Consider the following 20517-nt stretch of genomic DNA (forward strand, 5'->3'; position numbering starts at 1 on the left):
TGCTTCCAAGATTTACTTTTTCTCTAGCAACTTTTTTGTCAAATTAAATCCTAAACTAAATATACCGCGCTCGCTCCAAAAATCTCGAAGTCTAAATTATATGATCTTATTCAGAAAATGAGTCACAAAATGAGCATCCTGACTAAATGAATGCTGGTCCTATCTCCTTTCACAAGTCAGAGAATCGGATGGAATAAATAGAAAAGATATGTGTTCATCAAAGAGTACGAAATGATACAGGAATGCAAAGGAATATTTAGTAATGCAGCATCAATGACATCCCCTTATAGCAATCATGATTAAGAATGCAGTTGATTATGCCTGAAGAGAAATCCAATATTAGAACGGTACTTGCCTAAAGTTATTATTAATGTATGTCAAACTGGATTCAATTACATGAGCGCATTAAATATACAAGAGGCCACCTTCAAGCTTGGGTGTAAATTTTAATAGGAACTAGGTTTAGAGGAAGGAATGGAATTCAATACAAAAGAATGAAATTCTGATTCATGAATGGGCACCAAATGGAAATTGTATCTCGCAAAGCACTCGGTGAGCCATCTAGTTACACAAGAAACATCAACTCTTTTATCTTCACCAGTGCCGGTTGAATGAGACAACAAAATAAAACACGCACTTCACACATGTGCTTACGTGTTGAAGTGCAGCTTTTTTTCTTGACTTATCATCCATAAACTCTAATCCAATGCAAAAAAGTGCTAGAATATATTCCCAACTGGTTCTTCTCTTGGTCTCATCAGCTCCTATATCCAAAGAAAAAAAAGCAATTCACAGGTTGGTATTTCATATTAATAAAAGCTGACCTTTATTAAGGCAAAGCACGATTTACTACATAACAGCTGGATACCATAGAGGTATAGCCAGGAAGCAGTAGAATACAAGTTTATTTTCATGGTTGAATGTAAGAACTTTCTAGTTCTTGAAGATTCAATCAACTGAAAAGTAGATCTATGTTAACACTCTAGCTGTATAACAAATCTTTTAACTGCTTCATAATTCATAAACTTGTACAAGTAATTCAAAAAGTCATTTAGCAAAGAGTGTACTTACACTCAAAGGTTGCCCAGCGAGATGGAGGCACAATAGTACGATCTTGTTTTGCCTCTGAGGCATAGAGCAAAGTGAAGAGATCCTTTGTATCATCCTTTTTCTTCACAGACGGGTTACTGATGAGACTGTTTTTTGGAGGTAAATTAAGAATTTCATCCATCGTGTCCAAAGAAACCTGAGAAAATACGAGTATTTCTTAAGATAACGTTTTTCTGAGCCATGCTTGACAATGAAAAGGTCCAGGAAAAAAATGTAGTTTACCAAGAAAACTTAGTATTAGCAAATGCATTTGGCTATACGACTTGCCAAAGAGTATAGCACATAATGAAGAGATTGTTAACCGAATTATAAAAGATAAATAAGTAGGCAAAGGCATACTCCTGGTAGTTAAAACCTAAAAAGAAATTTGCTTCCACGGAAAAAACATGTAAACAAAGTACAATATCTGCAGTACCCCACGAGATCTTGTAGTTGAAGGAACTTGTGGCGGTTGTTCATTAAAAACTTCTTCCTCCAAGGAATATTTTCTTGCTTTCCTTGGAATATCAGCTGTTGCTCCAACTTCGCTTGTTTCAGCAACCATATTAGATGGGGCTGGTTGAGAGGCATATCTAGAAGCCCATTTTTTCTCCTGATACCTGGAATCAGAATGAAATATGTAAATGGAACAGTCATGTAGCTTTCATTGATAAAAACATGTGAGTGCATAACATAAGTTTTTGTGCAGAATTACTTGGTCCGAATAAATTTCGCAATGTTGCTTCTATCTGTGCTTGCTGGTAGATCTGCCTCCCAATAATTGTTCGACTTCTCATTACCTACACCTGCACATTAAAACATGGACCAATAATTATCCTTGTTAGACTCCTAAATATCTTCAGAAGTATAAGAAATTTAAGGGGACAAGATAACCAGAATATCAAAGGCAAATGGCAGTATGGCACATAGCAGGGCTCTACTTGGAATGAAGAAAAACATTTACTCCATGATTTTTACCGAGCTTCTTGTATCTTGTTCTATAAGCTTCTTAGGACAAGTTTTCAACTGGAGAACACTCTCAATACTAGGGGGGAAAAAATAGTAGTTCGCCCACCCCTACCCCAAGCACACAACAAAAAGAGGACCTCCTTTGCGAAGAATTTCTTGTTCTTGTCCACTTTCGTGATGGTATTTGACTGAGAACAAAATTATGGATGTTACAATTCAACTTATATATCATAGCGGTGACAGTTGAAATAGTGTAACATTGATCGCTGAATAGTTAGATTGAATAAAGCAATGAATTTCTTGTCAAAATTGTATAACATATGAATTCCATTAATATTTCCACACATCCCAAAATAGATAAAATGACATGTAAATTAGGAAGAGGGAGTTTCTGTTTTCCCAATTATTCAGACTAGTTTTTCCTTTTTTTCCTAAGAACCACCTCAATTAGGCTTCCTTGTCCACTGAAAAATTAATTGTGGAATGTTTTCAATATGTTCACACAAAAGTGGAGGATGAGGAACAAAGTTTCACTCAGAATTTCACGAAAGTTTTTCAACAACAGATGTACAAAAACAACTAGCCTTTACTACTATTCCTCATTCCCACTTCCACCGTCCTTTTCTCCTCCACAGACAAAAGCCTGCCCAAAGTCCACATTCTGAGATGTCAATAACTCTGACCTAGTTAGTAATTGAATGAAGATTAGTAGCCTTCTGCTAACTATGAAATGCCATAAGGACGAGAGCTGTATAGCATACTCAAAGGATCATGAAATGTTTCTATTCGGTTGGGGAAGTAGAGGAGCGACTACGTTCATTTTGATAATAAAGTAGTGACAATCTTTAATACCTAAAGGTTTTTTATACATGTGGCATGTGTGGCATGCACGGAAGAGAGAGAGAGAGAGAGAGAGAGAGAGAGAGAGAGAGAGGTACATTGCATGAAAGCAACCTGCTCCGGCAGCCAAGTATCCAAAGTTGTCGACCTTACCTATCACAAGCAAGAGACATGATAGCCATTAGCAAAGAAGATTAAGCATTCAAGTCTATATCCCAAAAGTCTGTGTGTGCTTTCTTTGATGTATTCAGAAAAAGCTGAGCGACCTTCTGGAACTGGACTCAACTCCATGATTGCATATATACAAATAAAAGGGTAAAGGCATAAACTGAGAACTTCAGGGATAGAATGTCAAGGACAGTGCCATCTTTATCTTTTCTATATTTACTTGGACAATTCCAACGTAATCATTAGAAATTCTTTAATTCAGTGAAGTTGAGGTATGTTTTTATGCAGCAGTAAGATGGAAATTTTCAGGAACAGAACACTTGTTTGTTGTAGCAGTGTCATGTATATATTGCTTTTGTTGTTTGAGAAAATCACGACAGAAGACAATGTTTATCGGATGACAAGAATGGTTTTCCCCTATTTTCATTCAAAAAGTTCTCCAGAAAAAGTTAAGGTTCAATGAAGAAAAACTGAAGTCAACAACATATACGCAGCATCTCATCTAGATGACCCAATCTCCATTTTCCTGAACCACAGATTTTTTTTTCCTCCTAAATCAATCTGATTGGTTTGCACTGTTCCTAAAGTAGACAAAAAACAAATGGATATTTTGCCAACTATTATTTTACGTAGACTGGAAAAGTGACGTAGTGGCAAGCAAGTTCGAGAAATATTTTACATTCAGTTCCGAGACTATAACCCTTGCATAGTCATTAGCTTTATGTTTAAATTTCAAGAGGAGTCCGGTGTAAGGGTTTACTAAAATTCACTGATAGCATGAAACATAAAAATTTCCACGAAGAAAGAATCAGTGATAAATTTAGTTGACCTGAAGCCTTAACATTTAAAAGCATAAACTTTTTTTCTCTGTACCCAATTAAAGTGATCAAAAGCTCATAGTGTGTAGGCCTTCCCTCTTCAGATTTCTTTCCAAGGGCAGGAACACTAAAACTAGAAACGAATATCTTACAGAAACCGGCTACTTTATTAAAAAGATAGCGTTGAATATTATTTCACTAAAGGAAAAAAAGAACTTGGGAGAAAAAGCAGTTCATTTCATACTGATCGCTTCATATATTTCACTAGAGTGAACATAGGGAATAATTGAATAAGAAAATAAGAAAATTCAGAAAACAACAGTAGAAATAGACCTGCTACGACTTCTTACTTATGAAGGTATTACAAATTTCAGAGACAGCGGGAAAAAGGTGTTTGAAGTCATCAGAAAGTCATAATCTTTGCTTCTCCCCCTTGTAGATAAGTAATGAGACAATAGAATTACCTTAGCAGGGAAAGCCATTTCCACTAATAGATAGTCCCCAAGAATGTTAATAGATAATAGCCCTTTATGCAACAGAAGTTAATTTATGCTTCACCATCTGAGTCTTCCCATCTTAACCTACATTTAGTGCTGCATAAGGCCTATAGTTCACTTTACTCACTTAGTATTCAGGTGGCCGTTATCAAATTCCACGACAACCCTTCAAATACATCCTTAAACCACTTAACTAAGTTATTCGGAACAAACTATGTCTCATTCAGATTGTTTTGCAAAAACTCAATAGCACCCAGAATCGAAACTGTGTTTCACCTGTTACAGATAGTCTTTTAGTGTTGAATTTGTAATGCTATTAAATAAAGGATGGATGCATTTGATAGTCAAACAGTAAAACTTAAAACCAAAAAACATGTCGAGTAATTTTGCTCATTTATACGCATTACTAAGAACTATAGTTAATGATAACTAAAGTGTATACCTTTGAGATATGCACCCCAAGACTCCGATGAATTCCTGAACATTGCAGGCAGATGAATATCCCAAGGTTGATGCTCGCCCACCTTGGGGCCCTGATACAAAATATCATAAACTATCAAAAAGTGATTAGACTAACATGTTGGATGAAAGGTGTCAGATATGTAGTCTTGTCCCACATTGGAATAGGAGTAGTATGTCTTGAGGGGGAGTGTCCTTGTATAGTATAGCTATAAATAAGGACCTCTTGTATACAATATCAATACATCATATTTTCTCCCGCGCCTTCTCACATGGTATCAGAGCTATCGTGAGAGATTTATCGCTGTGCATAAATTCCAGCGATTCCGGGAAGTAAAATCAGTCACCGGAACCCTTTTTTCCGGGACTTTTCATAGTTGTTTTGCGTCTGCTTTGTCTCGATCAGTGTTGTGCAAAAAATCCAACACTACCAAAAGAGTAGTCACTGTCCGGCGACCAAACCCTAGTGAAAATCTCCGGCGGTACTGTAGCTGTTCGAAGAAAATTTTCCGGCGAAGTTCCGACGTCGCATGGGCCACCTTCCAGCCATTTTTTGGCGACGACTCTTCAGGACAGATTGTTTCCCTTGCAATTCCGAGCCTACCCATCCAGGTTACACCAAATTCCGAGCACTTTTATATTTTTCCGGTGTGAATTTGAAAAAGTTCCTTCATAACAGTTGGGTCTTCATAACAGTATTTCTGGAGTGAACAGTGTTATGTTTTCCTGCTGTAAAAAAGTGTTTTCTCAGCGATTTCTTCAGTTTTCCCAAAAGAGTTACTAATTTTCACTATTTCAAGTTAACCCTACCACTATAAATTGTAGCGACATGGGAACCGATACTTCGAATAGTCGGATGGTTTCTTTAGTGGATTATTTTGAGTTTCTTCAGTACAAAGCAAGTAAGCAGACATCTTCTGAGATAGCTTCCGTTGTTCAAACAGGTAATAGCGTGACTTGTGTCTCTCAATCTTCATTGATTCAAGTGCATCGGATCATATTTCTGGTAACAAATCTCTTTTCACTACTATTTCGTATTCTCAATCTCTTCCAAGAGTCACAATGGCCAATGGGTCTCAAACCATGGCAACTGCAATAGGTCAAGCAAGCCCAATTCCTTCCTTACCTTTAGATTCAGTTCTTTATGTCCCTAATAGTCTTTTTAATCTCATAGCTGTTAGTCGCCTAGCCAAATCACTTAAATGTGCCGTTTTATTTCTTGATGACCATGTTTTTATACAGGAACGCAGTACAGGGCGGATCATTGGTACCGGGCGTGAATCAAATGGACTTTATTACCTTATCCTTTTATATCCTTAATCCTTGTGGGTCGGACTTCCTCAAAGTCCATCTCAAAATGGAGTCGTGCCCCTTGCACTTCTCCCCCAAGTATCTTCCAAGCGTGCCTCTGCACTTCACCTCTTATCGGTGTTCGCTCGGAAAGTGCCTCCGCACTTGCACCCTCTGGTGTCTAACTTTGTGGCGACCCACACTAGTAAATCTCCCCTTCCTTTGTTAATATTAAAAGGGCAATTGTTCTCTGGTGGACGTAGGATTATTTTGATCCGAACCACGTTAAATCTTGTGTTCTTTCTTTTACGTTTCCGCTAACAATTGGTATCAGAGCGACAGGATTCTTTAACGATCCAAGGAGAAAGAACAAGCAAATATGAGTTCCATGAAGTTTGAAATTGATAGATTCAATGGACGCAACAACTTCAATATCTGGAAGATCCAGATGATGGCGTTACTGCGGAGGGAAGGTTCAATCCATGCTATTGACGGAAAGTATCCTACGGATATATCAGCTCCCGACAAGGAGAAGATTGAAGGGGATGCATTGAGTGCAATCCAACTATCCCTTGCACCTAACGTGCTTTGTGAAGTGAGTACGGGTACCGAAGAGACGGCCAAACAGTTATGGGAAAAGCTAGAAGGGCTATACCAAGACCGATCAGTGACAACAAGGATGTTGTTACAACGGCGTCTTCACACATTTAAGATGGGGTCAGGTACTTCGTTACAAGATCATTTAGATGCGTTCAATAAACTTGTCATGGACTTACAGATTGCAGGAATTAAAAAGGAGGAGGAGACGCTTGCATGTGCTTTGCTATTTTCATTGACTTCAGGATATCGTGATATTGAGAATTCAATGATGTATAGCAAGGAGCCAATCAAGCTTGAGCAAGTGCGGCAGACACTTAACTCTAGTGATGTACGGAGGCACATTGAAGGAGATAGAGATGACTAGGCAAGTGGGCTCTTTGTGAGAGGCCGGACTAGCCAACAGGGAAAGAGCAAATCAAAGCACAGATCAAAGTCTCGTGTGAACAAGAAGAATACAGAGTGTTGGGGTTGTGGCAAGAAGGGGCACTTTGAACGAGATTGCCCAATGTCAAAGTCCAAGGAAAAGGCGAGTGCATCTACAGTTGAACAGGTACATAATTTTGATAATGATTATGTACTAACAACATCGTGTAATAATAATAGTAGTTATGAAAACAAATGGGTGTTAGACTCTGCTTGTACTCTGCATATGACGTTCCGAAAAGACTGGTTTAGCAGCTACGAGAAAAGTGGAGGAACCGTAGTAATGGGCAATAATGCAACTTGTGCAATAGTTGGCATTGGCTCAGTTCGGGTTCGCTGCCATGATGGAGTCGTGAGGACTATTACACAAGTCCGTCATGTTCCTGATCTGAAGAAGAATTTGATCTCCCTGAGTACTCTGGATGAACAAGGCTACAGGTACATGAGCGAAGCAGGAACTATAAAGGTGACTAAAGGTTCTTTAGTCATGCTGAAAGGCAAGCTGGAGAACGGCCTTTACACATTGGCCGGAAGCACCATTGTTGGCTCTGCAAATGCATCTACAGTGCAGTTATCTAATGATGACAAGGCAAGACTATGGCACATGAGACTGGGTCATATGAGCGCACGTGGACTGGAGATGTTGAGCAATCGTAAACTTTTGGAAGGTGAGAAGATCAGCACGCTTGACTTCTGTGAGCACTGCGTTCTAGGGAAGCAGAAGAAGGTCAGCTTCAGCACTGGCAAACACAAGACAAGAGGAGTGCTAGACTACATCCATTCAGATTTATGGGGTCCTTCTAAACTTCCATCGAAGGGCGGAAAGAGGTATCTTCTCATTTTTATTGATGATTTCTCACGAAAGGTATGGTCAGGTGAACCCTCTAACTATTCATACTTACGAGTATTTGGGTGTCCAGCTTATTATCACGTTAATGAAGGAAAGCTTGAACCAAGGGCTAAGAAGGCCATATTCGTAGGGTATGTGGATGGAGTAAAAGGGTACAAACTTTGGTGTTTGTCTTTACTCAAATTTATAGTTAGTAGAGATGTCACCTTTGATGAATCCTCTATACTTGATCCCCGTAAAGTTTCCGTGGAGTTTTCAGGAAACAAGAACGACGAGCAGGTGGAGCTTCCGGTGGAGCTTGCCAAGGAAAAGGATCAAGAGACTCAGGTTAAAGATGAGTCAGAAGATGTAGACCTTGAAGAACTTGCTGTCAATGAACCATACACAATTGCGAAGGGGAGGGAGAAGAGGCAGACACGAGAACCAGAACGCCTTATAGATCAAGCAAACTTGATTTATGCGTTCGTAGCTGCACAAGAAAAGATTAAGGATTTGGAGTCCTCGTATATTGAAGCAACTTCTTGCAAGGATGCTATACAATGGCGGTTATCCATGACTGAAGAGAAGGAGTCTCTTCACAAGAATCAAACATGGGTCTTAGTGCAAAGACAAAAGGGGAAGAGGACAGTTGGATGCAAGTGAGTCTACCGAAAGAAAGAGAGAATTCCTGAAGCGAAAGATGCTAGGTTCAAGGCGAGATTGGTTGCAAAAGGTTTCAGTCAGAAGGAGGGAATTGACTACAATGAGATTTTCTCTCCCGTCGTGAAGCATAGCTCAATTCGCGTGCTACTAGCATTGGTTGCCCAATTTGACTTGGAGCTTCAACAGCTTGATGTCAAAACTGCTTTCATACACGGTGATCTAGAAGAGATAATCTATATGGATCAGCCTGAAGGTTTCCTAGCTGAGGGAAAAGAAGATCACGTATGCCAACTAAAGAAGTCTTTGTATGGTTTGAAGCAATCCCCTAGACAGTGGTACAAGAGGTTTGATGCATTCATGACTACACATGAATTCTCAAGGAGTGCATTTGATAGTTGTGTGTATCACAAGAAGATGTCTGGTAACTCAATGATTTATTTACTGTTGTATGTTGATGATATGCTTATTGCTGCTAACAACATTACAGAGATAAATGCTTTGAAGAAACTGTTGAGTAAGGAATTTGACATGAAGGATTTAGGAGCTGCAAAGAAAATCCTTGGTATGGAGATTTCAAGAGAAGACGGTGTTGTACATCTTTCTCAGAAGAGGTATATTGAAAGGGTTCTCAAGAGATTCAATATGCATACGTGCAAGCCTGTAAGTACACCATTAGCTCCTCATTTTAAACTTTCAGAGTTACAAATGCCTCAGTCCGAGGATGAGGTGGAGCATATGTCAAAGATTCCTTATGCCAGTGCAGTTGGTAGCATTATGTATGCTATGGTATGCACACGTCCAGATATTGCTCAATCTGTAAGTGTGGTAAGTAGATACATGTCCAGCCCAGGAAAGAGGCATTGGGAAGCTGTCAAGTGGATATTGAGATATCTCAAAGGAGCTTCTGGTGTTGGTCTGACCTTTCGAAAAAGTGGTGGAGGTATTTCAATTCTCGGTTATGTAGATTCTGACTATGCAGGAGATAGTTGTTAGGTGGAGGTGGTATGTTCAACAATGGTTTGATTCTTCTTGTTTCTTACAACGGGGTTGCCTAGTAAGCTTAGAAGTTTTGGCCAAAGTTGTTCACACGCACGCTCGAAACGCAAACCAAGGTAGAGATTGAAAGTGTTGATTTATGTTTAGTCAACAATGGCATGTCAATTGGAAGAGTTGGTGGAAAGAGTTGGTGTGGATGCTAGGAGGAAGCTTCTTCCTTTGATGTCACCCATGACATCAAGAGGAGGTAGTTTGATGTCACCAATGACATCAAGATGAGGTCTTTACCTCTATAAATAGATGCACTCCTTCATTTGTAGAATGCTGCAGACATGTTGACCAAGATAGTCCCGCTCGCTAAGTTTGCACACTGCAAGGACTTGGCGGGGGTGTGCATCAACTGATGCAACTCCGAAGAGAACAGTTGCTAGGTGGAGGTGGTATGTTCAACAATGGTTTGATTCTTCTTGTTTCTTACAACGGGGTTGCCCAGTAAGCTTAGAAGTTTTGGCCAGAGTTGTTCACACGCTCGAAACGCAAACCAAGGTGGAGATTGAAAATGTTGGTTTATGTTTAGTTAACAATGGCATGCTGAAAATGTTGGTTTATGTTTAGTCAACAATGGCATGCCAATTGGAAGAGTTGGTGGAAAGAGTTGGTGTGGATGCTAGGAGGAAGCTTCCTCCTTTGATGTCACCCATGACATCAAGAGGAGGTAGTTTGATGTCAGCAATGACATCAAGAGGAGGTCTTTACCTCTATAAATAGATGCACTCCTTCACTTGTAGAAATCATCCCAAAATAATACAATACATTGTAGTGAGTAGAGAGTTAAGAGAGAAATTCTCTTAAGTGTAATTGGGAAATCTCCCCTTCCTTTGTTAATATTAAAAGGGCAATTGTTCTCTGGTGGACGTAGGATTATTTTGATCCGAACCACGTTAAATCTTGTGTTCTTTCTTTTACGTTTCCGCTAACAATTGGTATCAGAGCGACAGGATTCTTTAACGATCCAAGGAGAAAGAACAAGCAAATATGAGTTCCATGAAGTTTGAAATTGATAGATTCAATGGACGCAACAACTTCAATATCTGGAAGATCCAGATGATGGCGTTACTGCGGAGGGAAGGTTCAATCCATGCTATTGACGGAAAGTATCCTACGGATATATCAGCTCCCGACAAGGAGAAGATTGAAGGGGATGCATTGAGTGCAATCCAACTATCCCTTGCACCTAACGTGCTTTGTGAAGTGAGTACGGGTACCGAAGAGACGGCCAAACAGTTATGGGAAAAGCTAGAAGGGCTATACCAAGACCGATCAGTGACAACAAGGATGTTGTTACAACGACGTCTTCACACATTTAAGATGGGGATAGTCCGACCCATTGTGGGATGCAAAAGGATATACTCAAATTTTTGGGCTTGATTATAGTGATACTTTCTCTCCCGTGGCTAAAGTAGCATATGTTCGTCTTTTTTTGTCCATGGCTATTGTACGTCATTGGCCTCTTTATCAGTTAGACATTAAGAATGTTTTTCTCCACGATGATCTTGACGAGGAAGTTTATATGAAGCAACCACCTGGTTTTGTTGCTCAGGGGGAGTTTAGTGGTTGTGTATGCAGATTGCGCAGGTCACTATATGGTTTGAAACAGTCCCCTCTGTAAGCACGTGATTTTTGCCCTATATGAGAATTACTCCAAAAAATTCAAAATAAAACAATTTTCCTTTGTGTGCAATTTTGAGGATTTCGTGCCATTTTTGATAATTATTTGTATTTATCCATGCATGTTTATTTGTTAAAATAATAAAAAATACAAAAATATGTCGCATTTGCATTTAGGATTTAATTCTACAATTATGAGTAATTAAGTTTGTTTTACAAGAATGAAAATTACAAAAATAGGCATCTTTTGCATTTTTAGCCTTTAATGTCCAAATTGTGTGATTGTATTTTAATTGTCATTTCATTTTATATGATAATTGTTGCTAGGAATTAATTAGTACTTTTAATAAGTTAATTTAGTTTGTAACTTAATTTAGAATTTTAGTTTTAGAAAGTAAAAGAAAAGAAGCAATAAAAGAGGAAGAAAATCGGATTGGGCCACCTTCTAATTTAAATCAACCATGGCCTGGTAAGTTCAGCACAATTATTCAGGAGTTCGGCATGACTCGTAGTGAGGCTGATCACTCTGTGTTTTATCAGCATTCTGCTCCGAATCTGTGTATTTATCTGGTGGTTTATGTTGATGATATAGTTATTACTGGCAACGATCAGGATGGTATTACTAATCTGAAGCAACATCTCTTTCAGCACTTCCAAACTAAGGATCTAGGCAGACTGAAGTATTTTCTAGGTATTGAGGTCGCTCAGTCTAGCTTAGGTATTGTTAGTATGTCTTAGACATTCTTGAGGAGACTGGAATGATGGGTTGCAGACCTATTGACTCTCCCATGGATCCGAATGCTAAGCTTCTGCCTGGACAGGGAAGCCTCTTAGAGACCCTACGAGATATAGGAGGTTGGTTGGAAAATTGAATTACCTCACAGTGACTAGACCTGACATTTCTTTTCCGGTGAGTGTTGTAAGTCAGTTTATGGATTCTCCCTGTGATAGTCACTGGGATGCAGTTGTTCGTATTCTTCGGTATATAAAGTCAGCTCCAGGCAAAGGATTACTATTCGAGGATCGAGGCCACGAGCAGATTGTTGGGTACACAAATGCTGATTGGGCAGGATCACCTTCTGATAGACGATCTACATCTGGATATTGTGTTCTAGTAGGAGGTAATTTGGTCTCGTGGAAGAGCAAGAAACAAAATGTAGTTGCTCGATCTAGCGCCGAAGCGGAATATCGGGCCATGGCTATGGCAACGTGTGAGTTAGTTTGGGTCAAGTAGTTGCTCAAGGAGTTAAAGTTCAGAGAAATCAGCAGGATGGAACTAGTGTGTGATAACTAAGCTGCTCTTCATATTGCGTCAAATCCGGTGTTCCATGAGAGGACTAAACACATTGAGATCGACTGTCACTTTGTCAGAGAAAAAATACTTTCAGGAGATATTGTTCCAAAGTGTGTAAAGTCGAATGATCAACTAGCAGATATTTTCACTAAGTCTCTTACTAGTTCTCGTATTAGTTACATGTGTAACAAGCTCGGTACATATGATGTGTATGCACCGGCTTGAGGGGGAGTGTTACATATGTAGTCTTTCCCACATTGGAATAGGAGTGGTATGTCTTGAGGGGGAGTGTCCTTGTATAATATAGCTATAAATAAGGACCTCTTGTATTGTATTGAATACACAATATCAATATATCATATTTTCTCTCGTGCCTTCTCACAAAAGGAATATGCTTTACCACAGGGACACCGTGAAAGACTATGCAGAGACAGAACAATCAGTACAAGAAAGAGAATCACATAGACGGTGAACAAGGTGGAAAGTGCACATCTAGCTCCTTGCATAACCTACTTCTATTCTAGATGGTCATGATATACAGTTAACAGCTGCAAACTGGTTGCAGAAAGCGCACCTTCCCCGACAATCTGCACATTCCCTATTTTCTGGAAGTTTAAGAAGGCCCTCCAATATCTGCAATAGTGAAAGGTACACACTAAGCTAGAAAATCATACATGAGAGTGCAGAAAAGCCAAGTGGACCAAAAATTTGAAGAAAAAAGATCACTAGTGACAGAGTTTGATTCAAAAGGATATAACTTTGACTTTTGCAAATAAACAGACTTTCCAATTATATATGCATATAATTTCTTACTTCAGACTTTCTTCCTCTTAAAAAATGTATATCTGGTTATGGCAAAAGCTATGTGGCAACTGTCATACTAGTTCATGGGCAATTTCAAAAAATTAAACCCCTTAACACAAGATAACTATGCAGTGGAACATGGTAATCCACCTTGTCCTATGAGTCTTCAATATCAGGATATGTCACCATCTCAAACATGATGAACTTTTCTGCCAGTAAGATGGGCTGAGGGAAGGGGCATGTTAGATCAAGGATGTGAACGATCCTATCCAACTAAGCTATGTAGCAAGCCTAAAACAAATATAGCTTTCACAAATGAATGCTCATCCTACTAATCAAATTTCTGAAGTTGCCACAGTGCAGATTTAATAAGCTTAAAATGGTATAAAACTGAATCTTAAGAGCAGGAAGTTTTCTCAAAACCACATTATAGCTCCACAAAAGGATTCTAAGATGGTTCCTTGGCTTCTTTGCCCTGTCAGAAATTATTAATCACCTTCTGGAACAAATATATTTGTCCTAATCAGAGAGAGTTAGCCTATATTAGTTCAGTTTTTTTATTAAATAGGAAAAAACACACAGGCAACAAAGGTACTAGGGTGGTAAGTGCTGAGGAGGCGAAAGAACAAATGAAGTTTGATAGAATTAAGACAAGATGGACTTAGGAGCAATATCTTTTAACCTTGTCTTAAGGTAAATTTTTGTTTATAGTCAAATCCATTGTTTAGATGTATATGTTTTTTGACTCTAGTCATTTTTCTCAATTTGCTTACATAGTGTAAATGCTGATACTATCAAATCACAAACGTCACAATAGGTTGTTCCTAAAGTTAAATTAGGAACTAACTGTTAGATTGGTAAAACACTAACATTTGTGTGATCACTGCCAGACACAACAACAAAAAAATTGTTTTATTTTAAGTGAGATGATTTTGCAAAAGTCTTTCTTTGATGATATCTGATAGTCTTTTAAGATTTCACTGCTCTAAGAGATAAATACTTATATATTGTATTGTAACACAATTACCGACTTTGGCCAATTCAACCTAACAAGTTCTATCAGAAACCTTGACTATCTGATAGTAGTTTTACAGCTATAGCTCATATTGACTGCTAAAACTAACAGTCAATGGTCGGATTATTCTCGAACATTTTTCGCCCCCAAGACATTGGTTCACAACAAAAATATACAACTTTGGGATGTGTGGTAGGCTCACATCACATGTTCAAATCCTGCTAGGAGAAATCTGGTATCTAAGTGGAGAAGGGCAGAGGGATGCACCCATATACACCAAGTTTCAGAACTGCAAATAGAAACTTTTTTCTTAACCAAAGCACGTCGCTGTCAACTAAAAACAAAGCTTTTTCCATGTAAAATCTAGAGCAATGTGACAATGAATTCAAGGCACATATCTAACTGAAAAGCATTATGAGCTAGTATATTGACATTACTACCAATGTTTAATGTAATGAATAGTCAGTCTTTCCTTAGGTCTATCTTCTCCTCCAGTAGAAATTGCCAAATATTGTTCAAACCTTCTTTGGAATAACAAAGTTTCAAGTAGAATGTCTTTAATTAGCTTTTAAGCAATAGAGCAAAAGCTAACTACTGAATGAATTAGCGCCAATTGCATAACCTTGTTTAAAGGAGAAATTATCAGAATGAGGGAATTAAATCTGTTTTCTTTGATCATAAAAGATTATAACTAATCCAAACCTCGATAGTATGGACAAAAAGTAATGATAACACTGGGGACATTTTAATCTCTTCTCCTTGTGATTGCACATTAGTCGCGGGGCTGGTAAATGCATTGCATTCAATTGTATTGCTGGTAATTAAATTACTCTCAACGGTACAGCACAGCGACGCTATTTGAAAAAGCAAAGTAATCAACACAAAAGGATTGGTAGGGAGAGCTTCCTCTTTAACGGGACTTACACAAACAAAAAAACTAATGCGGATACCGAACAGTGACGAGAAACCAAAAAAAAAAGAAAAAGAAAAAGCATAGCAGGTAAGAAACAGGGGGCTATACCTTTGCATGTTTGGCATTAAGCTCCTTGGAAACGGAAGCCTTGTCGTTCATGGCTGCTATTTGGTTCCAAAATCCAAAACAGAACAACAAGGGCTAAGCTGATAAACGCAGAAGAGAGAGAGAAAACGATCTCCCTCTCTGGGATTGGGGATGAGGTGGTGGGTGTAATGTGTATTGTATTCTCTTTTTTTCTGAATGGTTTTCGATCGTGGAATGGGGAAAACCTCTTCAAACGTTCAAAGGAAAGCAGTTACTTTACATTCCTTAAACCGCGGCTTCGTTCATAACGGCAACTCCAATTCCTAACCCATCAACACCACTCTCTTCTCCTCTCCCATCACTCACACACACACCACGTCGCATATACCTTTCTTTACGCCAAATCCTATTCCAGTATTATGTTACCGATAAATAAACAATAAATTAAGGTGAGAATATACCTTCATTAATTATATTTAAATAGTAAAACTGTTTGTAATAAACACCTTACTTTTTAGCATTGATTTAGTGCAATATATCATATATAAGTTATACTCTCCATTTAAAAAGAAAGAACTTAGCAAAAACAAACAAAGAAAGAAAAGTAAACAAAACGAAAGAATAATAAGGATAGGCGGAAGAATTCATATTCTTGTGCCATTTATCATTTTTCTCTTTTAAATATTTTTTCCTTGTATTAGTCTGACACGCTTCCCAATAATTATTTCTTTATTATATTATTTTAAAAAATTGTATGATACCGGATTCAAAAAAAAATTAATTTGAATTTCCCATTTTAACATTATAGCCACAAAAATATTATGTTATGTTTAAGAATATAAAGTTTTATAGTCAAATGCTCTACTTTTTGGTATGTCTAATAGCCTTTTTGGCAAGCCTAAAAAGTAGGCTTATTTTGAAAAGTATTTTTTCTCAAAAGTATTGAGAAATATTTTGTGTTTGACTAATAATGTTTAGCCAAGCTTTTAAAAACTTCTTCTAAATGTATTTTTCAAAAGTACTTTTGGAGAGAACTACTTTTTCCTATTATGCTTCTATTGAAAAGCATTTTTTTTCTAAAAACTTGGCCAACACTTTAACTTTGAAAAAAATATTTTTTTTGGAAAAAAAATACTTTTGGCTCGGAGAAACTTAGCCAAACAGGCTATAAATTGTGATGTTTATCAATTATCTATCGAACTCTTTCTTTTAAGATCATTTTCACAACAATTAAAATGTATAGGAGAAACTATTACTTAGCTCTTGGACCAAAATGTTTTTTTTGGGTTCAAAAGATAAGCATTTATTGCAATTAAATTAAGCGTACAGAGAATTTATGCATAAACTGCATCCTACTAGAATACACACTATTAGATAATACACAACTACTAGATAATGTGTCATTACACAAACCCCTAGTATTACTATTATCATCTACAGCAAACTTGCATCCTTTGGCTGAAGCATCAGTCTTTGTTGGAGCAATGTCGGAATCAGGCAAAACATGTTCTGGCGCTGTAGTTGTTAGTAACATTAGATACCTGTCTTCTTCAAAAACTTGTCTTACAAAACCTGGGATTGTATCAAAAATATACTGGACATAGTTATCTCCAAAGTTGCTTGCTTCCTTAGCTAGTAGATCTGCCACCCTATTTTGTTCTCTGTATGCATGTTGCACTACTGGTTTATCTAACTTGTCTAGGAGGTACCTGCAGTCAATTAATATATTATCAAACAACATATTATTAGATTGAATCATTCTAACAATCTCTTTCGCATCCACTTCCACCTCCAGTGGTTTCAAATTATGTTCATGTGCAAGTGTAAGACGAAGTAGCAGTGCATGTAACTCCGCTGACATAGCTGTATTTCTTGGGATTGAAGCAGCAAATCCCAGCACCCATTCTGCTTTTGAATTTCTAATTAGTCCACTGATGCCAGTATTTGTATCCGAGCAAGACCCATCTGTATTAAGTTTATAAAACTTATCCTTTGGAGGAATCCACTTAAGATTAGGCTGCCGTGTTCTAACACATTTATGACCTTTAGTTGTTAAATAAGTGAACTCAACAGCCTGCTGAGTTGTATGGCCAATGGAAGCTCTCTCAGTACTATGATTGTAATTAATTACGTGTTAACCATATGTTCCATAGGCTTAGTGGTACAAATGAGCGCGAGGTAATGTGATAAGGAAACTTAATGCCCTGACAATAAATGAATTCATGCAACCAGTTATTTGGATGCGTGGTACTAATGATTTGATCAATACACTGGTTGATGCCCATTTCCTGCCAGTATGCTCTAGCACTGTTGCAGCCAAGAAACAAGTGTTTTACTGTTTTATTTTCTTGATGACAATGTTGACAAGTCACATCTTGAATTAGATTAATATTTTTAAGGTAATCTTTAGTAGGGAGTCTATTATGATATAGAAGCCAAATAAAGCCTTTGATTTTGGGGTGTATAGGGAGTTTCCATATCCAAGAGTATTTTATATGAGTATCAATGGATTGGTATAAGTTAGTAGACAAAATATTGTACATAGAATTAGTAGTGAAGTTACCTTTTGGCGTTAGACCCCAATATATAAAGTCATTCTTAGGATAATATTTAGGAACGTATGTGTTCAATATTGTTTGTATAATAGCTGATGGCAAGTCAAATGGAAAATTATTCAAATTCCAGCACCCGTCATTTAATAGAGAAGAAATCATAATATTTTGATGGCTAGCAGGTATTGGTCCTTGAATTTGCGATCGCATTGTTGTACCTTCTTTAATCCAAGGGTCCTCCCAAAAATTAATATGCGTTCCTTCTCCTATTTTCCATTTTAAACCCAATTGACATTGTTGCCAACCATGGAGAATATTTGACCAAATTTTTGATTGACTAAAAGTATGTGATTTCTTAATATATTTATTTAGAAGAATGATGGCCCACATAGAATTAGGATCTTTAAACATTCTCCAAGATAAACTAGCCAGTAAAGCAGAATTGTTGTGGCTAAGTTTTTGAATTCCTAGTCCTCCTTCTGCCTTTGGGAGAGTTATTGTATCCCATTTAACAAGGTGTAACTTCTTTCGTGTTGAGGTAATGCCCCATAAAAAATTACGCTGATATTATTCCATTTTCTTTATAATGGAAGAAGACAATCAAATGAATTGCATGATATGGTTTGGCAATTGATTTAGAGTTGATTTGATTTGAATAGTTCTTCCTGCCAAGGTGAGAAAATTAATTTTTCAGCCTGCCAATTTGTTTTTAAAATTAGCAAGGAGAAATTGAAAGTCTTCCTTTTTTTATCTTCCCAAGATCATGGGAAAACCCAAATATTTCCCAAACGAGGTACCTTCCCTAATACTAAAGGAGCTTGTATTAAAAGATTTATCAGGGTTGCAATTTTTAGAGAATAATACTTTAGACTTTCCAAAGTTGATTTTTTGTCCTGAATGATGTGAGAAGTTATTCAAAATATCAATTATAGCATGGCAACTCTTCATACTAATTTTGGAAAAAAGGATAATGTCATCCGCAAAGAAGAGGTGTGAGATTTCTGGACCATTCTTAGATAGTCGTATTGGCTTCCACTGAAGATAATCTACAGAACAAGATATGCTATGTGATAACATTTCCATGCACATGATGAACAAGTATGGTGATTGGGGATCTCCCTGTCTTATACCCCTTGTTGGTGTAAAGAATTGAGTTTTGGAGCCATTAATTAGAACAGAAATAGATGTAGTTGTAACACAAGACATGATGAGTGATATTATAGAGGGAGGTAGATTAAAGTAGAACAAAGTTTGTCTAATAAAAGACCATTCGAGCCTATCAAAGGTTTTTTTTAAGTCAATTTTTAGGAGTATAGAAGAACATTTTCCTTTCATTTTTGCTAAGTAATTTAAACATTCTTGTACTATTATAGCATTATCAGAGGCTCTTTTCCCTTTTTGAAAACTAGTTTGTATTGGACCAATAATATTATTAATAATAGGTTTAAGCCTATTGACAATAATCTTAGTGATAAGCTTGTAAACAATATTGCGAAGACTAATAGGTCTGAATTGATAAATAGTAGTAGGATGCTTTACCTTAGGAATTAAACATACTAAAGTTTTATTTAGTTCTACAGGAATTTCCTTCGAATTAAAAATATCCTTACAGAATTGAGTGGCTTTCCCTCCTACGTCTAGCCAATATTTTTTTATAAAAGAACGAATGCAAACCAAGCTTTGTAATGCCAAATTAATTTCCTCTTGATGTAGTGGTTCGTTAATACTATTAATAGTAGTAGAACTATGACAGTAAGTAGACGAAATGTTATGACATCTAGTAGATTAGGTATGATCAGTGTGAAAAAGATTGTAATAGTAATTCAGAATTAAATTATTTAATTCACTAGGATTTGAAATCCAGTTACCTGCCTCATCTTGTAATGAATTTATCCTATTTCTCCTTTGTCTATGAAGAGTAGATATGTGATAGAATTTAGTATTGGCATCACCATCATTTAACCAATAACACGAGATTTTAATTGCCAAAATTCCTCTTCTACGCGCAAAATGTTGTTGTACTCTAAATTTAACTGGATTTCTAAATTTTGTAGAAATATGCTAGTAGGATAATGAACTGAAGATTGTAGCCCAGCTAGTCTAGCTAAAATCTTTCTTTTTTGTTTAAAAATATTACCAAACGTAGTTTGATTCCATCTTGTGGCTACTGCCTTGAACTTATTAATAGTAGGCATAAGAGGCAAATCATCCGACCAAGTATCATGAACAAGTTGTTTAAATTGAGGATGAGAAGCCCACATAGTTTCAAACCTAAAAACCTTATTAGGAATTAAACATGTAGGATCTAAACTAATTAAGATTGGACAGTGGTCAGAATGATTCCGTGGAAGATGCTTTACTGTAGCTTCTGGATATAAGTTTATCCAATCATAATTAGCAAGAAAACGATCAAGCCTTTCTAATACTGTATAGCCATGTCTTTGTTTATTAGTCCACGTGAAATGACTACCTTGATAACCTAAGTCTATTAATTTGCAGTGATTCAAACACTTAGCAAATTTGTCAATCCTATTATTCCTTAC

At 37.2% G+C, this 20517-nt stretch overlaps 1 protein-coding gene across 1 annotated transcript; it reads right to left on the bottom strand.

Moving 5' to 3' along the window:
* Window positions 1-337: 337 nt before the first annotated feature.
* Window positions 338-15689, bottom strand: LOC104225823 (probable ADP-ribosylation factor GTPase-activating protein AGD15). The gene is made up of 8 exons (XM_070171139.1): window positions 15444-15689; window positions 13178-13236; window positions 4824-4914; window positions 2997-3051; window positions 1805-1895; window positions 1526-1709; window positions 1072-1246; window positions 338-764 (listed from the first exon to the last, which is right to left on the bottom strand). Coding segments are annotated over exons 1-8 (708 nt in total). The 5' UTR covers window positions 15495-15689; the 3' UTR covers window positions 338-762.
* Window positions 15690-20517: the final 4828 nt, after the last annotated feature.

This window comes from Nicotiana sylvestris, chromosome 3, assembly GCF_000393655.2.
Source record: "Nicotiana sylvestris chromosome 3, ASM39365v2, whole genome shotgun sequence".
Lineage (NCBI taxonomy): Eukaryota > Viridiplantae > Streptophyta > Magnoliopsida > Solanales > Solanaceae > Nicotiana > Nicotiana sylvestris.